The sequence below is a fragment of the Sander vitreus genome, chromosome 19 (genome assembly GCF_031162955.1).
Source record: "Sander vitreus isolate 19-12246 chromosome 19, sanVit1, whole genome shotgun sequence".
Lineage (NCBI taxonomy): Eukaryota > Metazoa > Chordata > Actinopteri > Perciformes > Percidae > Sander > Sander vitreus.
In genome coordinates this window covers 2,823,782-2,847,699 of record NC_135873.1, presented here as the reverse complement: position 1 = coordinate 2,847,699, position 23,918 = coordinate 2,823,782, and the positions used below count along the sequence as shown (strand labels likewise).

Here is a 23,918-nt window from a genome sequence, read left to right as displayed (position 1 = left end):
TTATAACAAAAGGAAGTACCGGTAAGAAGGGAAAAAGAAAGGGAGGATGGGAAGGTGATGAATATGTGGGGGGGGGAGCCTTAGAGGAAAAGGTGGTGAGGATGATGTGAGGAAGGGCAGGAGAAAGACAAATGGCGATAAAAGGGTGAGGAAAGGCAGAAGGAAAGTATGAGGAGGGAGGAAGGGTGGGAAGAAAGCACATGAGGATGAAGGGAGGAGACAAAGGAAAAATACATGAGTTAAAAAGGAAGAAGGGAGGACGGTAAAGAGAAAAGATAAGATGAAATGGTGGAAGGAAAGGAGAAAGAAGATCGGAAAGAAGGAAGAGCTGGTTTTATATACTTATCCCCAGCGAGCAGGTATAATTAGAAAGCGGTAAGAAGAGAGTTTATTATAGGCAGATGTGTGTGTGTGTGTGTGTGTGTGTGTGTGTGTGTGTGTGTGTGTCTGATGAAGTCATTAACCAAAGCTCACTTCTTCACACAGGAGGGGTTAGAAGCAGCTGTTTCCACAAAGTACGGCCGACGTACTACTGGTATACAAATACTCCATTACAAGTCCTGAATTCAAAATGTTACTTTAGTAAAATTAGAGCAACATGTCTCTCGTTTCTAAAAGACAGGAATGATTTGTATATTAACTTGCTGCATTACAATGCTGTTCAGTAGTGTTTAGAAATCACTGTGTAACAAACTGCAAAGAGTCTGAGCCTTTTAAAACACACTCAGCAATATGTGTCATCATTCAAACATTGAATAGCCATAAATAAACTGGCAAAAAGATGAACTGGCAGAAACAGAGCACTTCCAGATACAAACGTTCTGAACTAGAGACAGAAAGCAACTCTACTGATGCCAGGTTATCAATAATGATTGATTATTTGCCCCACCCCTGGCTAGAAGTTATTCTTGTATGTACTTAATGAAACTCTTTCAGCTGTTTCTGACAGGTTTGTTTCAAAGCACTTTAGCTCAGTTTCACTCCAGTATGACCTACATGCCTGTGCAGTGTGTGTGTGTGTGTGTGTGTGTGTGTGTGTGTGCGCCATGTTGCTGTGGGAAGACCAGACAGGGTGAGGTCACACCAGGCACCGAGATGAAGAAGAATGCCCTCTTTATGTGCTGAGAAACACACACACACACACACACACACACAGGTCAGACACACCCTTTTATTTTTAGATTTGAGGGGTGACTTCATGGCCTCGGGTGTGTGTGCATGTATGTGTACAGTGGCATGGTGCCCGTCATTGTGCACTGGAAAAAAAAAACGGGAATTGCCTTGCTGGTCACAGGTTGTCATCACTAGGCTATCACCTGACACACACACACACACACACACACACACACACACACACACACACACACACAGCATCGAACAACAGCCTCTTTATCAAAAACTGAAACGATCAGCTCCAGCCTGAAGATCATTAACAGTGGGATACAAAATTATTCTACAGCAGTGTGTGTGTGTGTGTGTGTGTGTGTGTGTGTGTGTGTGTGTGTGTGTGTGTGTGTGTGTGTGTGTGTGTGTGTGTGGCATTGCAAGGCGGTGCCTAAACATGTGTAAAACCTCACATTACTGACTGAAAGGTTGAGACAGAGAAAATTAGTAGTTGGATAACACAGCTTTAAGAAAGTCTGAAAGCAAAACAGTGTGCATATACACATGCAACACTAAGCATGGGACACTGTAACACACACACACACACACACACACACACACACACGAAAAGATGCTCAAAACCTCTGGTAGTGAGTAGAGTTTGGGAAAAGTGACTGTGGAGATATACAAAAATTGAAATCACACACATACGTGTTTGTACAACACATACACACACGCACACACAAAGACACACAACCGTTGACGAGAAATAAAGTGAAGGAAACTGTTTTTCATTTGTTTACATAAAGACATCCAGAGAATAAAGGAGGATTTGTGCAGGCTTGGAAAATATCGGAATCAATGTGTCATATGTTTGAATGAAACAAGTTTAAAGAAGATAATTGATCACACACACACACACACACACACACACACACACACACACACACACGCCTATAATAAACTCTCTTATTATCGCTCTCTAATTATACCTGCTCACTGGGGATAAGTATATAAAAGCCACAGCCAGAAGTATATCATGATGTCACTTCCTTGCAATTCTGACTGTCAAATGACCACACCTATGAGCCAATCTGAGAAACACAGCCATTGGGTGCGTAACCACATGATTGCTTAATTGTATACACACCAATCAGGTTTAAGCACTATAAAAATGCAGCAGGTCAGTCCAGTAGTTTCTGTACTGTATTTTCAGGTTTTTTTTAGATCTTTTTTGTTTGTTTTTACTGTAATTGTAACCTGTACTGGACACAGTATTTATGTTTGTCTGCTGTTTGCTGAGCTAACAATGTTAAGCACACTGCTGTAGAAAACTGGGACATGTTGTTGTTGTGATTTTCCATGTTGACTGATTTGGGTATATGGAGAGAAATACATTATATTTTCCTCAGTCTGCAGCATTGGTCTTGTGTAGTGTTTGGTGAACTTATTGTATATTTGCACTTTCTCCGTGTACCTCATTTACAGTACTCTAATCACTTAGAATTAGAATTGCTAAAAGTGTTTTAGGTTAGCAACAGCAGCGTATAACTGGTTCAAACTGAATAAAGTCATATGAAATGTGTGTGTTTCATATGGTAACAAAATATGTTTTTTTTTATAAATAAGTGTATAGTTTTTGCAAGAGTGTTTCATTTTGCAAAGGGTCTGAGGTGTTCTGCTAATTGGGTGTGTGGTTGTGCTAATTGTGTCTAGTGTTCTGAAAAACTGGTCCCTGTTCTCAAAATAGCGCTTAAGCAATCGAAAAAAACAAACTGTAATGAGGTATTTTGCAGCTGACATGACAATACAATAAACATCATTCTAGAGTATCTAAGTATCTAAGTCTAATCGGAAGTAAATAAACTTCTATTTTGTTTATAAAATCATTAAATGTTCATTTCATGCCCCATTGCTTCCCGTTTGGGCCTTTTAAAAAGCCTGACTGAATACTTTTTAAAAGAAGTTATTAATGCGAGATCAGATTTAAAAGTGAGTTTGACACATGTGCTGTAGGGTCTTTATGATCCAGGAGACGATGATAACAAACATTAAGGAGATCATTTAAAGATAGAGCTTTGTGCGGCAGGGCTCTAAATAGAGCCATCAACCTGACAGGTCAACACATGCTCTGGGACCCTGCAGGAATCCCCCCGAGAACAAAGACCCTGGGGGGGAGAGGAGGAGGAGAGGCTCCCAGGACCCCCTGCTGCACACCAGCTTCATGCTTCGGCTATTGTCTGTGCTGCCACTGTTCAGCTCCCAAACATAATGTGAAAATGGATTTGGAAACAGCGGTTTTCAATATGGAAAAATGGCTCAGGAGCTGGAGGTTGACGCTGCCAGTTCTTTATACAGCTCTGAAGGTAGAGCCCAGTTTCTCCCACATTTCCTGTTTAGATAGTAGTTTGAATTCACCTTAATTTCCACTGTTGGTACTGAACCGCTTAAAGTCAAAAGTATGCGTCATTCTTTGTTTGACCTACTCTGCAGAATGAGGGCAGGGACTGTGAATGCAAGAATTACTGCAACGTGTGCGTGGGAGAGGCAAGGCTCCAACTATATTAGGGATTGAGGTGCAACTCCCAAATACAAAGGACAATAAAGCTCCTGACTAACCAACAGCAGCTGTCACTAACAAATACATAGCGTTAAATTCTCAGTGCGGCTCTACAGGTAAAGCAAGGCACCTATTATCTTTAAACGTTAAAGTGCTCATATTATGCTCATTTTCAGGTTCAAAATTGTATTTAGAGGTTGTACTAGAATAGGTTTACATGGTTTAATTTTCAAAAAACACCGTATTTGTTGTACTGCACATTGCTGCAGCTCCTCTTTTCACCCTGTTTGTTGAGCTCTCTGTTTTAGCTACAGAGTGAGGCATCTCACTTCTGTTCCATCTTTGTTGGGAGTCGCACATGCGCAGTACCTAGGTAAGGACTACTAGCTAGAAGCTAGCGCCGCTAGCGGTTAGCCACCTCGTTCTCAATGGCAAAACACCGCTACAACACACACAAGTTCACCCTAATCTACAAAAGAAATTGTATAGAACTACTTACATGTACATACATATACATATTCAACGCAAAGTAGGAATTGCGCCCTCGTTTAGAAGAAGACTCCCGGCTAATCCTGCTTTGTGCTGACCGAAGTTGGAGAAACAGCTAGCTGATGTGGTATTAGCTAAAGTGGCTAGCACACACCAAATGTTTCGGCCGATGACGTAGACGGCCCTGCAGATTTTGACCAGCTCACCCGGAGACTGAAGGCAGGACACATTCAGAAACCCGTATCTCACTCAAAACAGCATGGATGTTGTTTTTTTTCCAAGTTTGTATGTGTGTGGAAGCACCAGAGACACAAAATAACACCTCAAATCCCAGAAAAAGGGATTTTTTTCATAATATGGGCACTTTAAGAGTTTTTATTCTCCATGTGTGAGAACAGGGAGATGCACATAATGCACACATGACAAATCTGCTCTCTTATAAGTTCTCCGGAGCACACACCCTCCTTCAACCTCTGCCCTCCAGTCTGAGCCCTCATGAGATTCTCCTCCCTTCCTCACACCCACGCTCACACGAGGCCTTATCAGGCCGGGAGGAGGGGAACAGCAGAGATGGAAAAAGAAAAACGCTCACAACAACTGCTAGGTGTGTGTGTGTGTGTGTGTGTGTGTGTGTGTGTGTGTGTGTGTGTGTGTGTGTGTGTGTGTGTGTGTGTTTGCATGTATACCACCGCAGTCTAAGTCCATTGATCCCTGATGTTGCAACTATTGGGGTGTGTGGTCCTTAACGGCTCTTCCCTGGGAATCATTAATGGAAGCAAACAAGACAAAGATGCCCCAGACAGAGAAGCCCTTTCTGGGTGAAGTTTGCAGCCCTTTCCGCCGGGTTTCCACAGGCAGCAATGTTGCACTTTTTGTCCAGTTTTGGTCTATGTTTATTTGTTTATTATTATTTAACACTGACGAATCAATCGTTACCATTAGTAACCAACATCCTGAATTTCAAACAGGAAACCACAGAAACATTGTGTGGTTCAGTCACAAGGATGAACACCAACATGTGAGCAAACGCTCACTTGCTTGTGAACATAAGCTCGCTCTCTCACTCGCTCTCTCTCTCGCTCTCTCTCAGTTTGTTTCATCCAGAGGAGGAATGCTTCTCCGTGGTTTTACATCCCCCCCCCGATGTGTTTGCCTCTCGTGGCTTCGTCTGACAGACTCCCCTTCATTGAGATGGACCTGTAGCATCCACACGGTCACACTTCACACATCCTCACAGCTCACACTGCTTTCCATCAACATCCATCATACATTTGACTTACTTAGAAACTATTGTTAAAGGGCAGCCTTGTGACGTGTTAAAATGAAGGTTATTTTTCTACGTTTTCTTTTTTTATGTCCCTGATGTTCAACTGAGAACGTGTGTAGTTGGAAATAAACTCAGAAATGAACAACAAAATCATAATGTCGGTGAAGCTTGTTCTTGCAATTTTGCACCAAAAAAAAGTTAACAAGAGGTCAGGATAAAACAAATAAAACAGTGCAGAATAGCCGTTATAAACGATCTTCATACTGTTAAACCAGTGTTATGTGCAGGTTGGGTGGACTTTTGAGATGATTAAAATGGGAAATACTTGTGCCGAGTAAGAGACAATCACTAAAAATGATGTGCAAGCGGAGCCGGAATACCAAATTTCCCTTCTTTTTTTTCTGTCATTTTAGGCCTTTATTTGATAGGACAGCTAAGACGTGAAAGGGGAGAGGGAGGGTGAATGAAATGCAGCAAAGTGCAGCAGGTCGGACTTGAACCTGCAGCTGCTGCGGCGAGGACTGAGCCTCTGTACATGGGGCGCACGCTCTACCAGGTGAGCTGCCCAGGCGCCCCCCCAAATTTCCCTTTTCTGTACCTTTTTCTGAGCCCCGCTGCAGATTTAGTCAAGACTGTAGCACCGGTTTCCTGATCCTGCACGTTTAAATCATCATCATCAAATGTTCTGAGTGATTCTATAGGTTGGATCACAGTCAACTCACAAGAATAAATTCTGTGTATATAAAAATAATAACGTTGAATGGATGCTGATTAAATAGTCTGAATCAGACTTTTTTTTGCGACTTGATCTGCTGATCTCAAAAAGATCAACGAGGAGTAGTAAGGTTTAAAACATCTACATGGAAAACATACAGTATAGTAATGAACAATACTGTCCATGCTGTGTCCACTTGACGTCTATAAAAGGACAATTCAAGCATTTCTACACTTATACACAAACCTTTTATATCTAAACACTCGAGCTGACTCAGCGGTTTCTTACCGTTTGTTTTTAATCCAGAATATTTTCACCAATTATTCAAAATGTGCTGCGACCGCTTTCTGGTGGGTCTCCTCACTCGTATATATTTTTATTAGCCGCACTCCCGGGGATGAGACTAAATATTTTAAATTAAAATTAAAAAGCCCCCTTTTCCTCTTGCTTGAAGAGGTGCCAAGTCATGTAGCGATGCTTGTTTTTGCTTTGATCAAACAGTCCCCCGACTCGGGCGGCGTACAACGTGAGAAGAAAAGCGACAACACATTGAAAAGTAACTAACGGCATCTTATGTTTTACTGCCATGATAGAGCTGCAACCTTTAAGTTCAATTCATATTTTAAGAGGGTATATTAAGGAAGAATACATAAAAGAGAGATGTTAGTGTTCAATGTCATTTACTTTAATGTTGTTGGCTTCTCAAACATGCATTTGTATACATTTTATATGTCTATTAAAACAGTCAGGGGTGCTGCTGAAATTGAAACTGGGCTTATTCTGCAACAATAACAATGAACCCAAAATACAATAACAAACATATACGAAATGCACTTTATGATGCAAGGAAAATATCTCCAAGAGGGAAAGCCATTTCGGACAACATCTTTACCAACACCGACTGACAGAGAACCTAGTTATTACTTTTGTATTACGAATGAGATTAAAGAAGTACATATCAAAATACACAATATATGTATCCAACAATGTCAATAAAGTTTCAGAAATTGACAACAAATGCAGCTTTTGGAATGGTCACAATTCCCTCTATTTATTCCAAGCTTATATAAAAACATCTGCTTATCTCCTTGAATAAGTGTGTTTATTTAATTTTCTAGCCCAAAACTACATTTTACAAGATTACATTTGAACACATCAGGTTATAATTTTACTTCGCTCAATTGTCATTTTCAAAATAGACCATGAATCTCCATGTTACCTCCGCTAACGTTAGCTGTTAGTACTGTTATTTAGCACGACTGTGCTGCCTCAGAGCAGACAAGGTTTACTAGCTCACCTCAGGTTTTTGGCCAAAATAAATCCTTAATTCATTGCGTTAAATGTGAAAAATATGCCGGCTTTCCACAATGGTTTCACACATGAGATTTTACTGGGGGCACGTGCCCCAGTAAAAGGGGTCTAGGGTCTATGAAAACAGGTTTCTAAAACAGGGCCGAGCAGCTCTTTCCTGTCAAGAAAATACAACTGAATCAAGAGAAGAGGAGCCGAGTGGTAAGCGTAACCGACGTAGACGAAGAAGAGAATCTTCATTACAAAGAAAACAGACATCACTGTGCCGCCCACAGCGTTTGATTGACAGGTGATCTTTGGGAAATCCACAGCAGAAACCCAACTGCTTTTCACCAAAGACGTTCTTACCACCTTAAGCTCCAGTAATGCCATCAAAATCTGACTTAATCTGTGAAAACAAGCCCCTCATTACAGACCCTGAGCTGTCGGCCACATCAAGGCTCTACTACCCAGAATGCTTAGCAAAGGAGCACAGCAACCCCCGACCCTGAAGACACGGCAACCTGTCAGACCTTCACCCTCAGCCGTCATCCACATCTATACATCATAAAAACACACACTCCATCTCCCATAATGCATCACAACAACCTGACCACACTCGCATACACACAACTGGGTCTTTCTAATCCACCATAAGCCTGACACTCAAACAGTGACACATACCTTACTTAACCTCACTCACACACTCAAGTGACTGTCACACACTAAAAGAGACAATACACACTTTTCTGGCAGTGTGATAGTCTGGTTTTCAGATGCGCGCACACAGGTTTGTGTACATGTACACACCAAAAGGGGGGGAATTCCATTTTAGGGATGGATTAATGCTCTTGGGGATGAAACAAATACACAAATGAAAGCGGTTGAACTTTGAGAGGTTTTATGAGGACACTGAGGCTGCAAGCTAATAGGAACACACATGAACACAGATTAAACCCTCTTCTAATCTGGTTTTGCAATTTGGGACACTTAATCTAGAAAAATATTACATGTACAGAAACAGGAAAACAGTGGTTCTCAAACTTTTTCACATCAAGGACCCCTAAACTGACACAATTTAGACCACGGACCCCCATCTGACATGATAAGACTTTGTCCCGGGGTACCTGATAGAATTTTTGCTTTTAGATGTTTTATTACAGAAATTGAATGAAACCCATGAGCAAAATAGTCATACAATCTGTCATTCTGTTACTTATGGATGAAATTATTGTGAAAATAAATGATTCCCCTTTGTGTTGGGGACCCCATGGAACCCCTTCAAGGACCCCACTTTGAGGACCACTGCTTTAGAGAATTGTTTAATATGCATGAAGGTATATTTGGATGCAAAAACAGCAGATAGCATCATTTTAAAGAGGACACATTATGCTAATTTCAGGTTCACACTTGTGGATTGAGGGTTTTGAAACTTTCTCAGTATTAATATAGCACCACGACCTGCTTTATAAATCAAAGTAAGACGTTTTTTTCTTCTTTTTTTTTTTTTACAATATGGGAGCTTTAATACTTTATTTCCACAGCAGCCATTACCAGAAATGCGTTGTTGGGTGCTCACAATAACACAAATTCTATTAAAGGAAATTTAATTAGCAGGCTAGGAAGCTAAATTAAACAGTACGTTCTTGATTTTTGTAAACTGAAAGAATACGTCACTGCTCACGGCGCAGTCCATACGTCTGGTCATGTTATTAATTAGGTCAAACATCACAAGTAATCCAGCACGAGTAAGGAAATATAATAAACTGATTTAATAAAATAAGCTTAATTTAGCATTATTAAAAAGGAAAATCCCAGTCTTTTTCATAAACAAAGCTTTGTTGATATCACTTCTAACATGAAATCAACAGCAACTATGTGCAATGTGGTTGGTTTCCAAAGCTTTAGTAGGCTCGTGCTGATTGCCTTCATGTTGTTTTGTAAGGGTCTGCATTTTCAGAATCACTAGTTAGCAGTCATAGTTAGCATGAGCAATAGACATAATGATGAGAGTAAGTTTGAAAAACACCAGAACTTTCCTTTAAAGTAAATGTGACAATGTCTCATGATTTTAGGTCGTATAGTCCAGCCCCAAGCTATTTATTTTATTTTTTTATAGTTGTTCAAGTCTTGGGATGGTGTGACAGTTGAAATATATGTCCACAGAGGGAGAGACACACACACACACACACACACACACACACAAACACACACACAAACACACACACAAACAAACAAACTGGCAGTGTGTTTCTGGTGACGTATGGAAGCCATTATATCCGGTGACAAGCGCTGACAATAGCAAAGGTTAAAAGGCCGGCGGGCTGGTGACGGACTGGACTGATCCATCAATGTCGTATGTGTGTGTGTGCATGTGTGTGTCCCCTTGATCCCACACACACACACACACACACACATGGATACACACATAAATAAGGGTGAAACATTAACTTCTTAACGTGCACTAAATGACCTTGCCCTCTCTACTGACATCTTGCCCCTCCCCCGCTTTTTCTTGAGACAGAGAGAGTACATTGTGTGTATTTTTTACTTTCTGTCAGATCAAAGCTGCTTTGCCAGCTTTCAAACTCTCCATATATATATATATTATTTTTTTTTTTTTCTATCTGGGCTTTCATTCAAGTATTTTTATGAGAGTCATAACGTATCACACTGGAAAAGTTGAGACCAAAGATCAATCAAAATCATGTGAAGTTCCTCGAAGCAAAAGTCTTCCTTTGATGGTATATAAAGAAAGTATCTGTTGATTTGGATACCGATATTATGCTAAATTCAGCCTTTTCTTTAAAATGGAAAGTTTGGCTGCTGTCAATCCCATACAGCACATACTGCTGCCAGCTGAACGGCAATCACCGCCTCTGTCCGTTTTTCTTTTTAGATGAAACTGATCATTAGTTGACAATAACTTGATCAACACCTTTAGATGGCAAAACTGTCATCAATCAACAGTTAATTTAACTGTTGTTGACAGATTTGAGAAGCCACTACTCACAGATATCAGATTTATGATTTGATTTAATCTCCAATTAACACTTGCCACTGAAAAAACAAACAGAAACCACTTATGGAAAATCACCTGCAACGCTCTTTTTAGAACGTTCCTCCGGCTTTGTTCATTTCCTCTAAAGGCCCTGAAGTGTGTTCATATGACTGATGCTTTGAATAGTTTTGGTTATTTCACAAGAGAGATTTATGTATATGCTGTTTTGCTTTTTCTCAACATTTGAATCAAAATGGGATGACAGTTTTGGGACGGTTTGTTGTGCAAGCGAGTGCTGTGCATTCAAATGTCATGGACACCGTCCTGAGGAAGCATATTAGCAGAGTTTGAGTGTTTAACTCGTAAAGTGCTCATATTATGCTCATTTTCAGGTTCATAATTGTATTTAGAGGTTATATCAGAATAGGTTTACATGGTTTAATTTTCAGAAAACACCATATTTTTGTTGTACTGCACATTGCTGCAGCTCCTCTTTTCACCCTGTGTGTTGAGCTCTCTGTTTTAGCTACAGAGTGAGACATCTCACTTCTGTTCCATCTTTGTTTGGAGTAGCACATTGGCAGTAGCTAGGTAAGGACTACTAGCCAGTCAGAAGCAGAGTATGAGGGCGTGCCACGCTAGCAGCTAGGCGAGCATTATAACGTGTGTTACAAAGTGACGCACGTTCGTCACAGAAGTAAAAGCTGGACTACAACAGAGCTGTTTGGAGCAGTTTGTGAACAGTGTTTTCTGTTGGAGATGGTAAGTCCCTTTGGGGTGGACTTTGGGCTTTTTCACTTTGTAAACCGATTACGTGCACAAAAAAGATATATAACACAATAAAGGAAAGGGGAAAAGTCAAAAAAGCATAATATGAGCACTTTAAGAAATAATACCTTTAAACTTAAAAGGTGAAAGCGGAATTAATCAGTATCTTATTTTATACCGTGATATATATATCGTTATCAAGATATTAAATGATAGACAATTTTGGCCATACCGCCCAGCCCTACTTGGACATTTCATTCAATCACACGCTTTATGCACGCTTCATCATAATTTACTCACTGCCTAAGCTTGCTCTCATTGCACTTTATTGTATTATGCTTTGATAGACACAAATATTCTACCTCAGCCGAGGGTAATAACTTTTTATACAATATTTGGACTGTTTTTAATATTTCTGGTGTTGCCATTCAGGTGTTTTTATGTGCAAATTGAAAATGCACATGAAATCAGGTGGACTGAAACGCACTTAGTAGTGAGATGCCAAGAAATGTAAAAAAAATGTCTTTGCAAATGTTTTATGTAAAAGAAAATGCATAATATACTGTACGTAATGTGTTTTGGTAACATTGAACGTATACATAACTTTTGTTTGTTTACGGGAAAGCTGTTAAATCAATATTTAGTGTTACAGCAAAATGCCATTTCTTTTTACCAGGGGCTCAAAACAAATGTTCTGACAGAGCCTTACTTGGTGTACATAGTTATATTTATAAAAAAATAAAAAATAAAAAAAAGGGGTTTCACTTAGATTTTTAGATACAAATTCAGTCAAGACTAGAGGAAAAAAACAGCTAGTGGTGTGTTCAAAGACGATAAATGCAGACAAAAAGGCAGGGAAGCGTCCAGACATCTGAAACCTCTCTTTGGTCCCTGGCTGTCCTTCTCCCCCACCTCCTCTATCTTTTCATCTATTATCTCTCCATCCACCTATTATCCATCTATCAGCCTACAGCTAAAGCGGCTAAACATAACCCCCACTCCCCCTGTCTCTATTTCAATCAACTCGTCTTTCTTTTTCCCATATTTTTCATTCATGCATCGCACATCCTGTCTTGGGTCTTTTCTCTTCATTTAGCTTTTTATCCTCCTTAATCCACCATCTTCCTCCGTCCTCCTTACATTTCCATCCGTCCATCTTTCCCAGTTCATCCATCTTTTTCTACATTTCCTACTCTCCCATCCATCCGTTTCGCTCCTACTCATTCATCTGCACCTCCAGTCCTAACCAAACTCAGTCTGGATGCTTCAATTAAAGCTTTGGAAGTTTTATTTTCATGTGAAAAGACAGAAAACCTATACTTTGATAGCCCTTTAATGCTCACTTGGCTGTTTGAACTTTAACTTTTTTTCAAGGACAAAAATGTTACCGTACATATGGGCTTTCCTTTAAAATAAAAACACACATTTCTGCAGAGTTAACAAGTCTTTGACAAAGAGGGAAAACATAACTTTTAGGTGAGACTGATATATCTGGATTGTGGTTTTATTAAAAACTTGAAAAGTGTTTCAAAAACCAATGAAAAGCAACTTTCTTTAAGGTTTTTAAACACATTTAACAATTGTTTTTTTTAAGCCAGTACATGTACTGTATTTCATAGTCTCCCAACTACAGCGAGGGTCGGCTATCCTGTCATTAAGAGTTATTCACGTTAAATTGTTTAATTGGTCTAGATTTCAGTACAGTTTTTGTATCCCACGGTGTCAAAAATGCTGTTCCAGAGGCTTTCTGTCATCGTTAAAGGAATATAAATCCAAGCGAAGACACTAAATCCTTCTGATTTATGGGAAGAGAGACACTATATATTGATTATCAGCAGCTTTAATCAGCTTTCAGAAACCAAATATCCAACCAAAATCACTCAAACCTAAGACATGAATAAACAATTTGGGCAAACTCCTCATAAATCCTAACCACGAAGAATGCAACACACCCACCGCCCCCCTCCTCACCGCACCCACAAGTTTCGGTTTCCCACTCAGAGGTTCCATTCGTCCCACTCCCAACGAGGAGAGAACCTGAGGGAAGTAAGTTCTCGCAAAATCCCCCCCCCCCCCCCCCCCCGAGAAACCATGGTCGCCTGACGATGACGGGGGAAAAGGTGGAGGGATGAAAGGATGTTTCCGTCAGACGCCACCGAGGGCAGACGGGAGGGCAGACGACGAGAGAAGATCCATTAAACAAAGAGAGTTTTGTGTCATTTTAAACCACAAACTGGAGTCGACTTGCCAGAGTAGCCACGAGAGTGGACCACATTGCATGGTGGAATGTGTGTGTGTGTGTGTGTGTGTGTGCGTTTCATGCTTGGGTTCGGGGCATGGCTACGATGCAATAAGCTGTAAACATATAAACACAGACGTACAGAAAACACACAAATTATGCCCTGTAACAGCGCTGCTTAATTCAACATAATAGCTCGGAAACTGCGTCTAATGTCAAAGCGTTGAACATAATAGCTGCAGTGCGGTTGGTGGAAAATGTTATAAGAGGAACCAGAAACAAGGTGGGATTAAAAGAACCGGATGAATGGAGTCTTTCTAGCGTACAACGAGGGCTGCACCATATTAGGAAAATATCCAATTGCGATTATTTTGACTGATATTGCGATTGCGATATGACTCACGATATTGGAGTGAATGATCATTTTTGTATCATTAGTCTCATTTTCATTGAAAAAATAAAAAAATAAATAATAATAATATTATATATATATATATATATATATATATATATATATATATATATATATATATATATATATATATATAAGATCTGTAAACCAAAGAAAGATGTTTTCTTTAGTCTGTAGGATACGATTTGTAGGCCGGGATGTCTCTGCAGTACCACAACACTTTATTTTAGAATGGTTTGACACATATTTTGCCTTTTAACAAATATTGCGCCCCCCCCCCCTGCGATTTGGATATTGCAGTAGTCTATATTGCGATTTCGATAAAATTGTGATTAATCGTGCAGCCCTACAATCAACCACAAGAAACTGTCAAAATAGTTGCTGATTACATTTCTGTCAATTGACTTGAGTAAAGTGTGCCTGATTGTTGGATACCTTTATCGAAAAGTTAAACATTTTCAGACATAATCTTCCTGAAAGGGGGTGTGAGAGACCTTTACATCCCTTAAGTCTACTTTGATTGTCCTGGAAGACTCCGGGTCGAAACGAAGCTGGCTGGTTTTTTTATGGCACAGATTTCTTCTGAAATCTACGCGCAATCCCTGCTCTCAGTCTCTTTTATTTCTACTGCTTTTGAGTTGAAAAAAACTTAACAGTTAACAATTTACCGTCTTGTGGGGGGTTTACCACCTCCAATAAAAAAACTAGCAGAACACAAAACCCAACAGGGGTTTCAAAAAACGTTTCTCCAGCGCATCAAGATGCAATTCTGGTGTAATCTGAGAAAAAAGAAAACATGGGTGCGTGTGTTGCCCCCAAGTGAGAGGGTAAAATGTGTCGGACAAAAACAATAACAACTGCAGCAGCCTCAGGTCAGGACTTCTACACCCCCAGCACGCACGCACACACACACACACACACACACACACACACACACACACACACACACACACACACACACACACACACACACCTCAACTATGACATATATCTCCCATGTAGCTTTCATATCTTCTACACTTTTTCCATGACACACACTTTACGAACACACACACAGCAATAATAACAATGTTGTGTGTGTGTGTGTGTGTGTGTGTGTGTGTGTGTGTGTGTGTGTTTTTGAGGGTCACTGTACTGATTTATCTAACTAAAGAGAGGTTGTTATTTCAGTTTGTGCCTGCAGACGTAGCCTAAAAGAAACAGCTAAAGGCACAGATCAGAGATAGAGACATTCCAAACCCACCCCAAAACACACACACACACACACACACACACACACACACAAATTCTGTAGCAATAGGTTTAATCCCTTACGATGAAGAATTTTGAAGCAAACATTTAATAAAATGTAAATTGTGTGCGTTCCCATTCAACCTTGTGTGATTTTTTTAGTTTGATTAGTTTCATCTGGTGGGAGGCGTTTTAACATTGAATGAGAACCGCCTCACCAGAAAAAGAAAGTACCTACATGAGAAAATGTAAAGGACCGAAACTGGAATCTGGTCTTCAAATGTTGAATATTTAGGATTGATATTGGGAATGCTGCAATATTTTAAAGCAAACATGTTCACAAACATTCAACAATGTGGAAAATATACCACCTAGCAACTTTTTACAAAGTGTACAATATCAAGATACAGATGTCTCCACATAAAATTAAATGTAGGGGATTGTATCTATATCGCCCACTCTTCATTCCAACTGTGCAAAGACTAGTTGTGATAGTGTCCAGAAGTGCTACAACAATTACAATCTACAGAACCTACAGAAAATACAACAATGAATTGTTTTAAGTCAGTTCTCAAGCAAAAATAGCACACACTGTCTGCTTTATGTCATTGTAAACTGAATAACTTTGGGTTTGGGGCAGTTGTTTGGGTGAAACGGGCAATTTGAAGACATCACATCTCATACCGTAAAAAATGAATTCACTGAAATATATAAATAATGTTTTTTTTCTCCATTAACTAATAATCATTTCTTCTTTAAAATAGTGAAAAATTACCATCCCAATTTCCCACAGCCCCCAATGTGACTTATTTATTAACAACCCAAAGATCTTGTTCAGATGAAGGTAAACAGCAAATAGTCATTATGTGAGAAGCAGGAACCAGTGAATGTTTGGCATTATTGCTTTAAAGATGACTTTATATGATTAAATCATTCATTTTCCCATCCTGTCTTTATGCAAATATCAATATTATTCTTTGGAAACATGAACACACTCTCCTTCGTTCTGTGTTTCTCATCAATATGCTCCATTGTGTAGTATGCTGCCGCACAACATATGTTTTTGGTTTGTTAGGACAGTTAGAGGAGCAAGTCAGGGCGGAGGACATGGAAACACACACACACACACACACACACACACGCGCCAACAGTAGAGACAATAGCATCTCTATCTGATGGCATCCTCATCTACCCCCTGCAGAGCAGATTGCTACTGGAGGCTACCTTTACTGGAATGTAGGGGGCAACACACACACACACACACACACACACACACACACACACACACACACACACACACACACACACACAGCTGTTTACCAACCCAAGACATTGGGTTGCATACCTTCGACCACATGTCAAAACATTCTTTTCTAAAATCCATGGACTTCTGTTACTGTCAACAGCAGGACGAGAGAGGAGGAGATTATCGTCTCCATTTTTGTTGCTTCTTCTGGGAAAATCAAAATTCCCGACTGCTCGCAGTGTTTTCAAACATGGGCTAAACCTGCTGGAATGCAAGGAACATGGCCCGATTTCCAACAGAATAAGAAAAATCCCTTTCAGCCACAAAACATGAGACTCATCCACAACATCCCCATGCCCACTTCATGTAGCAGTTGGAGTTTAGTTGAGGTCAACTTCGGCACCAAGATATTTCAAAATCCTGGAGCAAAAGAGAGCAGCGCATATTTACCAAGTTTAGTTTCCATCAGAGTAGATCAATGATTTGGTGAGGACAAAATCAATCATCAATCATCTCATGAATCCACAAAATCTACTAATTCTGTCCAACACTAAGACAAGATAACAACAATCTCTGGTAAAATTGTCTCATGATCTTAAACATTTGTTTAAAACTTGATAAAATACCTTGACATGTGCCGACGCCAAATCCGGTTTATGGTGACAACAACTGCTGTTTAACTTCCAAAAGAAATTCAACCTCAGATCAAAGAGCTTTGCTGACTGCTAAGCATCCCAGTTCAAACAAACAAGTACATCGTGGGACATACCTAACATCGAAAACATGCATCAAAGAAGTTCATATACAGGATACATGACTTTTTCAGCAGGGGGACACCACATAATCTAACAACCACCGAAGAATTAACCTAAAATGCAAAGGTTTTCTCTCTCAAAACAAAAAAAGGAAACGGAAAGACTTTCCATCACAAATAACCAAAGTACCAAGATGACCTCCCGTCATGGGTCAGTAGTCCTCTTTTGGATTCAGTGGTTGGACAGCCTGGGAGATGGGCTCATTGTTGGCAGGTCGACTGAGAGGAGAATGAACATGGCAACGAATCCAGCTTTGTAGAACATGGGGAACACAAAGAAAAAAGGATTGTGTAGCGAAGGGGAACCCAAGCTAGTGGTCGGCTAATACTCTCTGAACAGACTGGATCCGTTTCCTCAGGTGAAAAGTAGAGCCCGACCGATATATCGGGCGGGCTGATATATCCACAGTTGTGTTGAGTTTCTGCTCTTGCCAAAGAGTATAGAAGTAACAAGAGGTGAAACTCAATAGAACGTTCCATTGCAACAAACGCACCCATGACCGAGCTGCAGCGCCGCCATCTTGGACTGAACGCTCTTGTTCCTTCTATACTCTTTGTAGAGTTACGCTTGCACTACGCGCGCTACGCTGGTCGACGTAATAACGGCGCGTTAGGTGGAGCTAGAGCTGGGCAATATATTGATATTATATTGATATCGTGATATGAGACTAGATATCGTCTTAGATTTTGGATATCGTAATATCCTAATATGGCATAAGTGTTGTCTCTTCCTGGTTTTAAAGGCTGCATTACAGTAAAGTGATGTCATTTTCTGAACTTACCAGACTGTTGTAACTGTTCTATATTTGCCTTTACCCACTTAGTCATTATATCCACATTACTGACGATTATTTATCAAAAATCTACAATATTGTTGCGGTATCGATATCGAAGTATTTGGTCAAAAATATTGTGATATTTGTTTTTCTCCATATCGCCCAGGCCTAGGTGGAGCGTTCAATGCAGTAGGCTGAGAGAAAGTGAAAATGGAACTCGAGAGCAGAAAAAGTGTTGTTTGGCAGTACTTTCAGTCAAAAGAAGGCGATTCAAGTCGAGCTACATGTTCAATTTGCAATGGCGTTTTGACTCGTGGGGGCAAGGGCCCTAAACAATACATAACATCGCCGCTGTTAAGACATTTGCGTATGAGTTGTGCAGCCAAAATGGAGCAACTTCAGGTAAGGAAAGACTAAAACACAGCTAAAAACTTGTGTTAACCAGACAGTGCCTCTCGAGGGGCTGTCAGCTGTTCTCTCGGTAAACGAGTCTCCCTACAGCGGGAGCGGAGCGACTGCTGCTCGTTAGCTAACGCTAGCTAGCTTTCTAATTTCACCCACACAACATGCCTTCATCATACAACAATCATACGATCATCGACATGTCATACGACAATCACCTTGTCTGTGTCGTTCATTTTTTAAGTCTGATGAACCCTCCTTTTGTCTTTGACATCTAAAACATATGATATATTTTAGTATACAATCTCTTGTATACAACACCACTGCAGACAATTTGTAGGTAATTAGAACTCCCTTATCTCCATAATACAAACAAGAAGATAACGAAGGCTGCACACAAGTGAGACAAGTGCTTCCGTCCACTCAGACAGACTCTCGTAGAACATGTAGAGTCTGATGTTCATTCAGATAGCAGACATGTCTGGTCTGCAGAGGTCTGGAGTCCAGACAGTTCACATGAGCAACTGGGATCCATCAAAACAACTGGGATTGATTCTTAAATTCACAGCATTAATGTAAACTGATTCATCACTGCAGAAAAGGGCACCTCACTGCAACCCTGAACTCATCAGCCACAGAAATTTAACAACATGATCTTGGGAGGTTTTTATAGCAAAGACTGATCTGCATTTCTTTGGATTCCAAACTGCCCCATTGGAACACCGCCTTAAAGTCAGGGAGCCAAAAACTGTTGAGGAGACACGAACTTGTCCTCAACAGAAATCACCCGAGGGCTCACAGTAGATCACAAAACCACATTATGAAAGTGAGCTGACAGCTTAACAGCAGCTGTTCCGTCAAATACAACAATGAGGGAACTCACCACTTACTCATCACAACCACATTTCACACAAAGGACATAAACATTGTCCCAAAAACACATGGGAATGACAACTGGTAGAGTTTTAAATGATAAATTACGCTAAAACATGCCTGTATTGTCTTTTAGTCTGTAAACATGCACTCTTATTTCCACAACAACCTTTACATATTGTCACCGAAGCATGTTTAACCTTTGACTGACTTGCCAACAAGCTGACAGACTCAATGAATGGCTGACTGAAAGCTAATGGCTAACTTGTTGAGCAGATAAAACCTTAAGCTCATCTTCATCCCACAGCTGATCACTGGCTGCAGGGACAACAAGTATTCAAGTCGAGTAACTTGGTGTATGAGCAGCGCACATGTACTGTGTGTATGAACACACACATGCACTATATCTCCACACCCATCCACACACACCCCACAGTGGTAATTTGTTATGCTCCTGGAGGAATGTTGACCAAATGGCTTATATCCCTCTGCTGTCTTAGATTTGGGAAGCCTCCCTTCCCCCTCCGAACACACTCTCAGAAGGGCCACGAACACACACTCCCCCAAAACATGGACATTCTGAAAGGGCAACTGGCACATTTTTATGCACTCTATGTCTCATACAGATGTTCCACGACTGCCTCAACAAACAGCAGACTCACTCGTTCAAGGTTACACTGGTGACTAGCACATGCACACACAAAAAAATTCCCAAAATTCAATCCTGACATCTAAATTTATATCTGAGAAATGGCTATATCATACAGGGTATAAGTAACAATTATTTGATTAATGTTCTGGCACTTTTGACTGGAAGGTGACCCAGGGCGGACCCAGAAACTACTGGAGGGATTATATCTATATACAATCTGGCCTGGGAATGTCTTCAATTACCCATTGAAGAAGAACTAGAGGTAGTATGTAGGGAGAATGGGTTCTGGGGTACTTTGCTGAGCCTGTTACCACCACGACCCAGATCTGGAAAAGTGGCAGAAGAAAGGATGGATATAATAAAATGTTCTATGAAAATGGTGCAAAATGCCAATCACAAGCTCCCAGAGCTGAAGGTGATGTTTTAAAATGTCTCTTTTTTCCAACAGTCCAAAACCAAAATATTTTCAATTTATAATTATATAATACAGAGAAATGCAGCAAAATCCACACCATTTGAGAAGCTGGTGTGTGATCTATAAGGCTTAAAAGATTAATCTATTCTTGAAATAGTTCCATTCATTTTTCATTCGACTGATCTGTGAATTGTTTCAGCACAGGCCGAAAAATTATACTGCCATAAATTCTCTGGCATAAATCTCAGCATGTTACGAATAACCCCCCCCCCACCCAAATACGACCTCTTGTTTTCAATTGAACATCCATATTCAGGTCATGATGGAACTCGACATGAACTCGAAACATGACACTAACGGATGAAGGCTGAAAGATGTGGAAAAAGATTAGTAGATAGTGAGTTATGAGTTAAGATTATTTTGTCAAATAGACAAATGTGTATGAGATAAATATGGATTGGATATATTAGGAAATCGATTAAAAGTTGTTATGAAGAAATGCTTTGAAAAAAGTGCTTTCAGGTGGCATTAAGAATGCCCTGGCAGCCTCTCTCTCTCTCCCATCACAGAGAGAGAGAGAGAGAGAGAGAGAGAGAGAGAGAGAGAGAGGATTATGACTGTATTCAGCTGTGGTCCATACAGACACAGTAAACCTCTGTGTGGAGGCTGAGGGGAACTCTAAACCTAAAACACATTATTCACTCATGTCTTCCATACACACACACACACACACACACACACACACACACACACACACACACATATACCTCAACTCTACCTTTAATCTGTGTTCCTGTCTTTCTCCTCTTTCTTTCGAGGACTTAACACTTAATCATTGAAAACTTTTCTGCACCACATTTTCCTGTCCAGCACTCAATGTCTGAGCTACTTTATTGTGTGTGTTTTAACTAGCCACTGAACACAAAACAGCCATAGAGCAGTTTGATTTTTATCTCCTTGTGCAGTCCCAGTCACATTTTCCCAGGGGCTGTGTGTGTGTGTGTGTGTGTGTGTGTGTGTGTGTGTGTGTGTGTGTGTTTCCAGATGACTGAGCCAGGCTTTTCCATTCCCCGCTGTGGTGAATATAGAAGTAGACCGGCCAACATTTACACCACCACTGCTGCGACTTTTCAACAGAGTGAAGAGCGAGAGACAGTGAAGGAAAGACTGAGAGGGAGAGCAGAGGTTGAATGTCAGTCGGCCTACTTATGCACTGGACTGAACACACACACACACAGACACACACACAGACAGACACACACACACACAGACACACACACAGACACACACACACACGCACACACACACACACACCACCCCCAGCAGAACATACACCAATAATTACTTGCAGTAATTCAAAGACACCCTCCTTATTTCCAGCAGCTCACTGCCCTCGGCGTGAAACCGTGAGAAGGGGCCGTGAGGAAACATCGGCCCCCACGACTTTATCGCACAAGACGAGGTCACGTCAAAAGATCTGAAAGCACACACTAAATCTCTTACAAAGCCCTCAAACGCCCCCAAAAAACACACAAAATGAACCTCTTAGAGCTCTGCACAAATAACAACACTACATCAGTCCGCTTGTCTATCAACTCCCATAATTCTTGGTTTATTGGGTCAATAATCTGCAAGATATGTTACAAACAAGCATAAAGCAATTCTAAGAATCTCTTATCAGAGAATCACTATCTTTCTTTTCAAGGATTCCACACATACACCCCACTGGAGTGCACATTTCTGCCCCAGACTCTATCTGAAGTGGTTTTGGTCATTCAGTGAATGAAGTGACAGGAAGATGAATAGAGCCTCGTTTTGCCAGGGATCCCCTTGGGAACCTTTTTAGCACCGGTTTGAGAACTCAACCACTGCATTACATTATGTGGGGCTTTTTATTCATAAGACAGTGACAGCTGACAAACCTCAACTTGCTTGAGCTTTAGGACAATTACATGTAATGTAATGATGTACATAGAAGGAGGAAGAGTGGAACTAGCTGTGCAGAAGTCAAATATACAGAAGAGGTTGCAGGAAAAGCAGTGTGCGCAGAGTTGAAGACTTTTTTACATTGGGTTGAAAAGTTGAAACCAAGGCGTCAGCAGCCAAGCAGACTGTAAAGCACTATATGAATGAGAAAGCAGTCACAAAAGCCTAAAAAAAACAACCGCAGTTGCTGTTTTGGTGGAGCTGGAGTGTTCCAACAACCACATCCTTATAAAATAAAATCCCTACAGTCATTTTGAGTGAAATACTATGGAAATATGAGACCAAAAGTGTAAATATATACAGAAATATTATACAAATGTCATGTAAATGTAACGTAGTGCAGTATAAACTCAGTTAGTACATTAGAGACACTTTTAAGCAGTTTTAGCTCATGTAATTTAGAATTTCATACATAAATCAATAATGTCATGGTCAACTTACTTTAGTGATGATGAGTGGCTCGCCGTGCTCAAGCCCTCCTTTCAGCGTGAACCCCCAAGGCGCGCCCCCGCTCAACTGGACCTGAATGTGGTGGAAAGAGACGAGCTGCTCAACCGTTTCCATTTCTCTACCTCCGGTCCGTTTGTTTTCTTCCCCTTTCTCTCTGTGTCTGTTGATTAGCTTGGCTTGAATCGTTGCTAGCTAGCAGCACCGGTAGCGGTCCCTCTGCTTCTCCATCACCGCTCTAACAATAACAACGAATGGATGGATGGGTGGAAGGACGGAGTGTGTGGAAGAGGGGGAGGGAGGAAAAGTTTTTAGCTAGTGTCTCAAGCTCATCGACGTTATGACCAATGTGTCGGTTGCAACTTCCGGTCAAAGGTGTTTAACGCTGACGATAAGTAGACGTCAGCGTGTTTTTTAGTTCCAATCTCGCTTGATACTTTGTCAAACGATTTTACTGATCATTTCGTTTCATACTTTCAGCTACTGATCCGCTTATTTACCCAAAAATAGCAGGTATAACACTTTTATTTTGACATTTAAATCAAATACTTCCGGTGAATTTTGCTAGCTCGACGGAAAAACTTTGGGAAAACTTTGTGACTCGAGGTAGGCGGTCCCCGCCCACTATTCGAACGGAATTTGATTGACAGAAAGACCCACAAATAGCAAAGGCTCTGGCTGAACGTGTCCAATGAGGAGCGAGGAGTGAGGAGGGGCTAGAAGCGCAACAGGCAGGCTCACGGCGGCAACTACAACCAAATAACAGTAAAAGATGTGAGTGGCAGTCTTTTTCTCATTTGAAACATGAAACCCGCCACTTTGCCACCGACCTCTGCAAAAACTATCAACAGTTAATTTGATAACACATTTACTTAGCCTAAAAATTTCTATTCTCTGCTACTTTATACTTCTATTCCACTACAATTCAGAGGGATATATTATACTTTTTACTTCACTACCTTTGTTTGATACCTTAAATGATTTGCAGATCGAGATTAATAATACAAAATGTAATCAATAAATAAAGTATGATGTGTTATTATGGATAAAGGAAATTGATCCTGGGGGTAAATTCACAAGCTACCTAGCAGTATATAAAGTCATTAATATTAACCCCACCTCCATCAGCTGTAACATTAATGTGATGAACACATGAATGTATCAATAAATATAGTATTTATTATTCTGAAATGGGCTATTCTGCATGAGTAGTTTTACTTTTCTACTCAAAG

At 40.5% G+C, this 23,918-nt stretch overlaps 1 protein-coding gene across 1 annotated transcript in view; it reads right to left on the bottom strand.

The window, feature by feature from the left end:
- shroom4 (shroom family member 4) overlaps window positions 1–22,945 on the bottom strand; it is a 69,934-nt gene extending 46,989 nt beyond the window's left edge. Inside the window, exon 1 of the mRNA XM_078275543.1 lies at window positions 22,681–22,945. Within this exon, the coding sequence (XP_078131669.1) occupies window positions 22,681–22,803 (123 nt within the window). The 5' untranslated portion in view covers window positions 22,804–22,945. The remainder of the gene's footprint in view (window positions 1–22,680) is intronic.
- Between the last annotated feature and the right edge of the window lie 973 nt (window positions 22,946–23,918).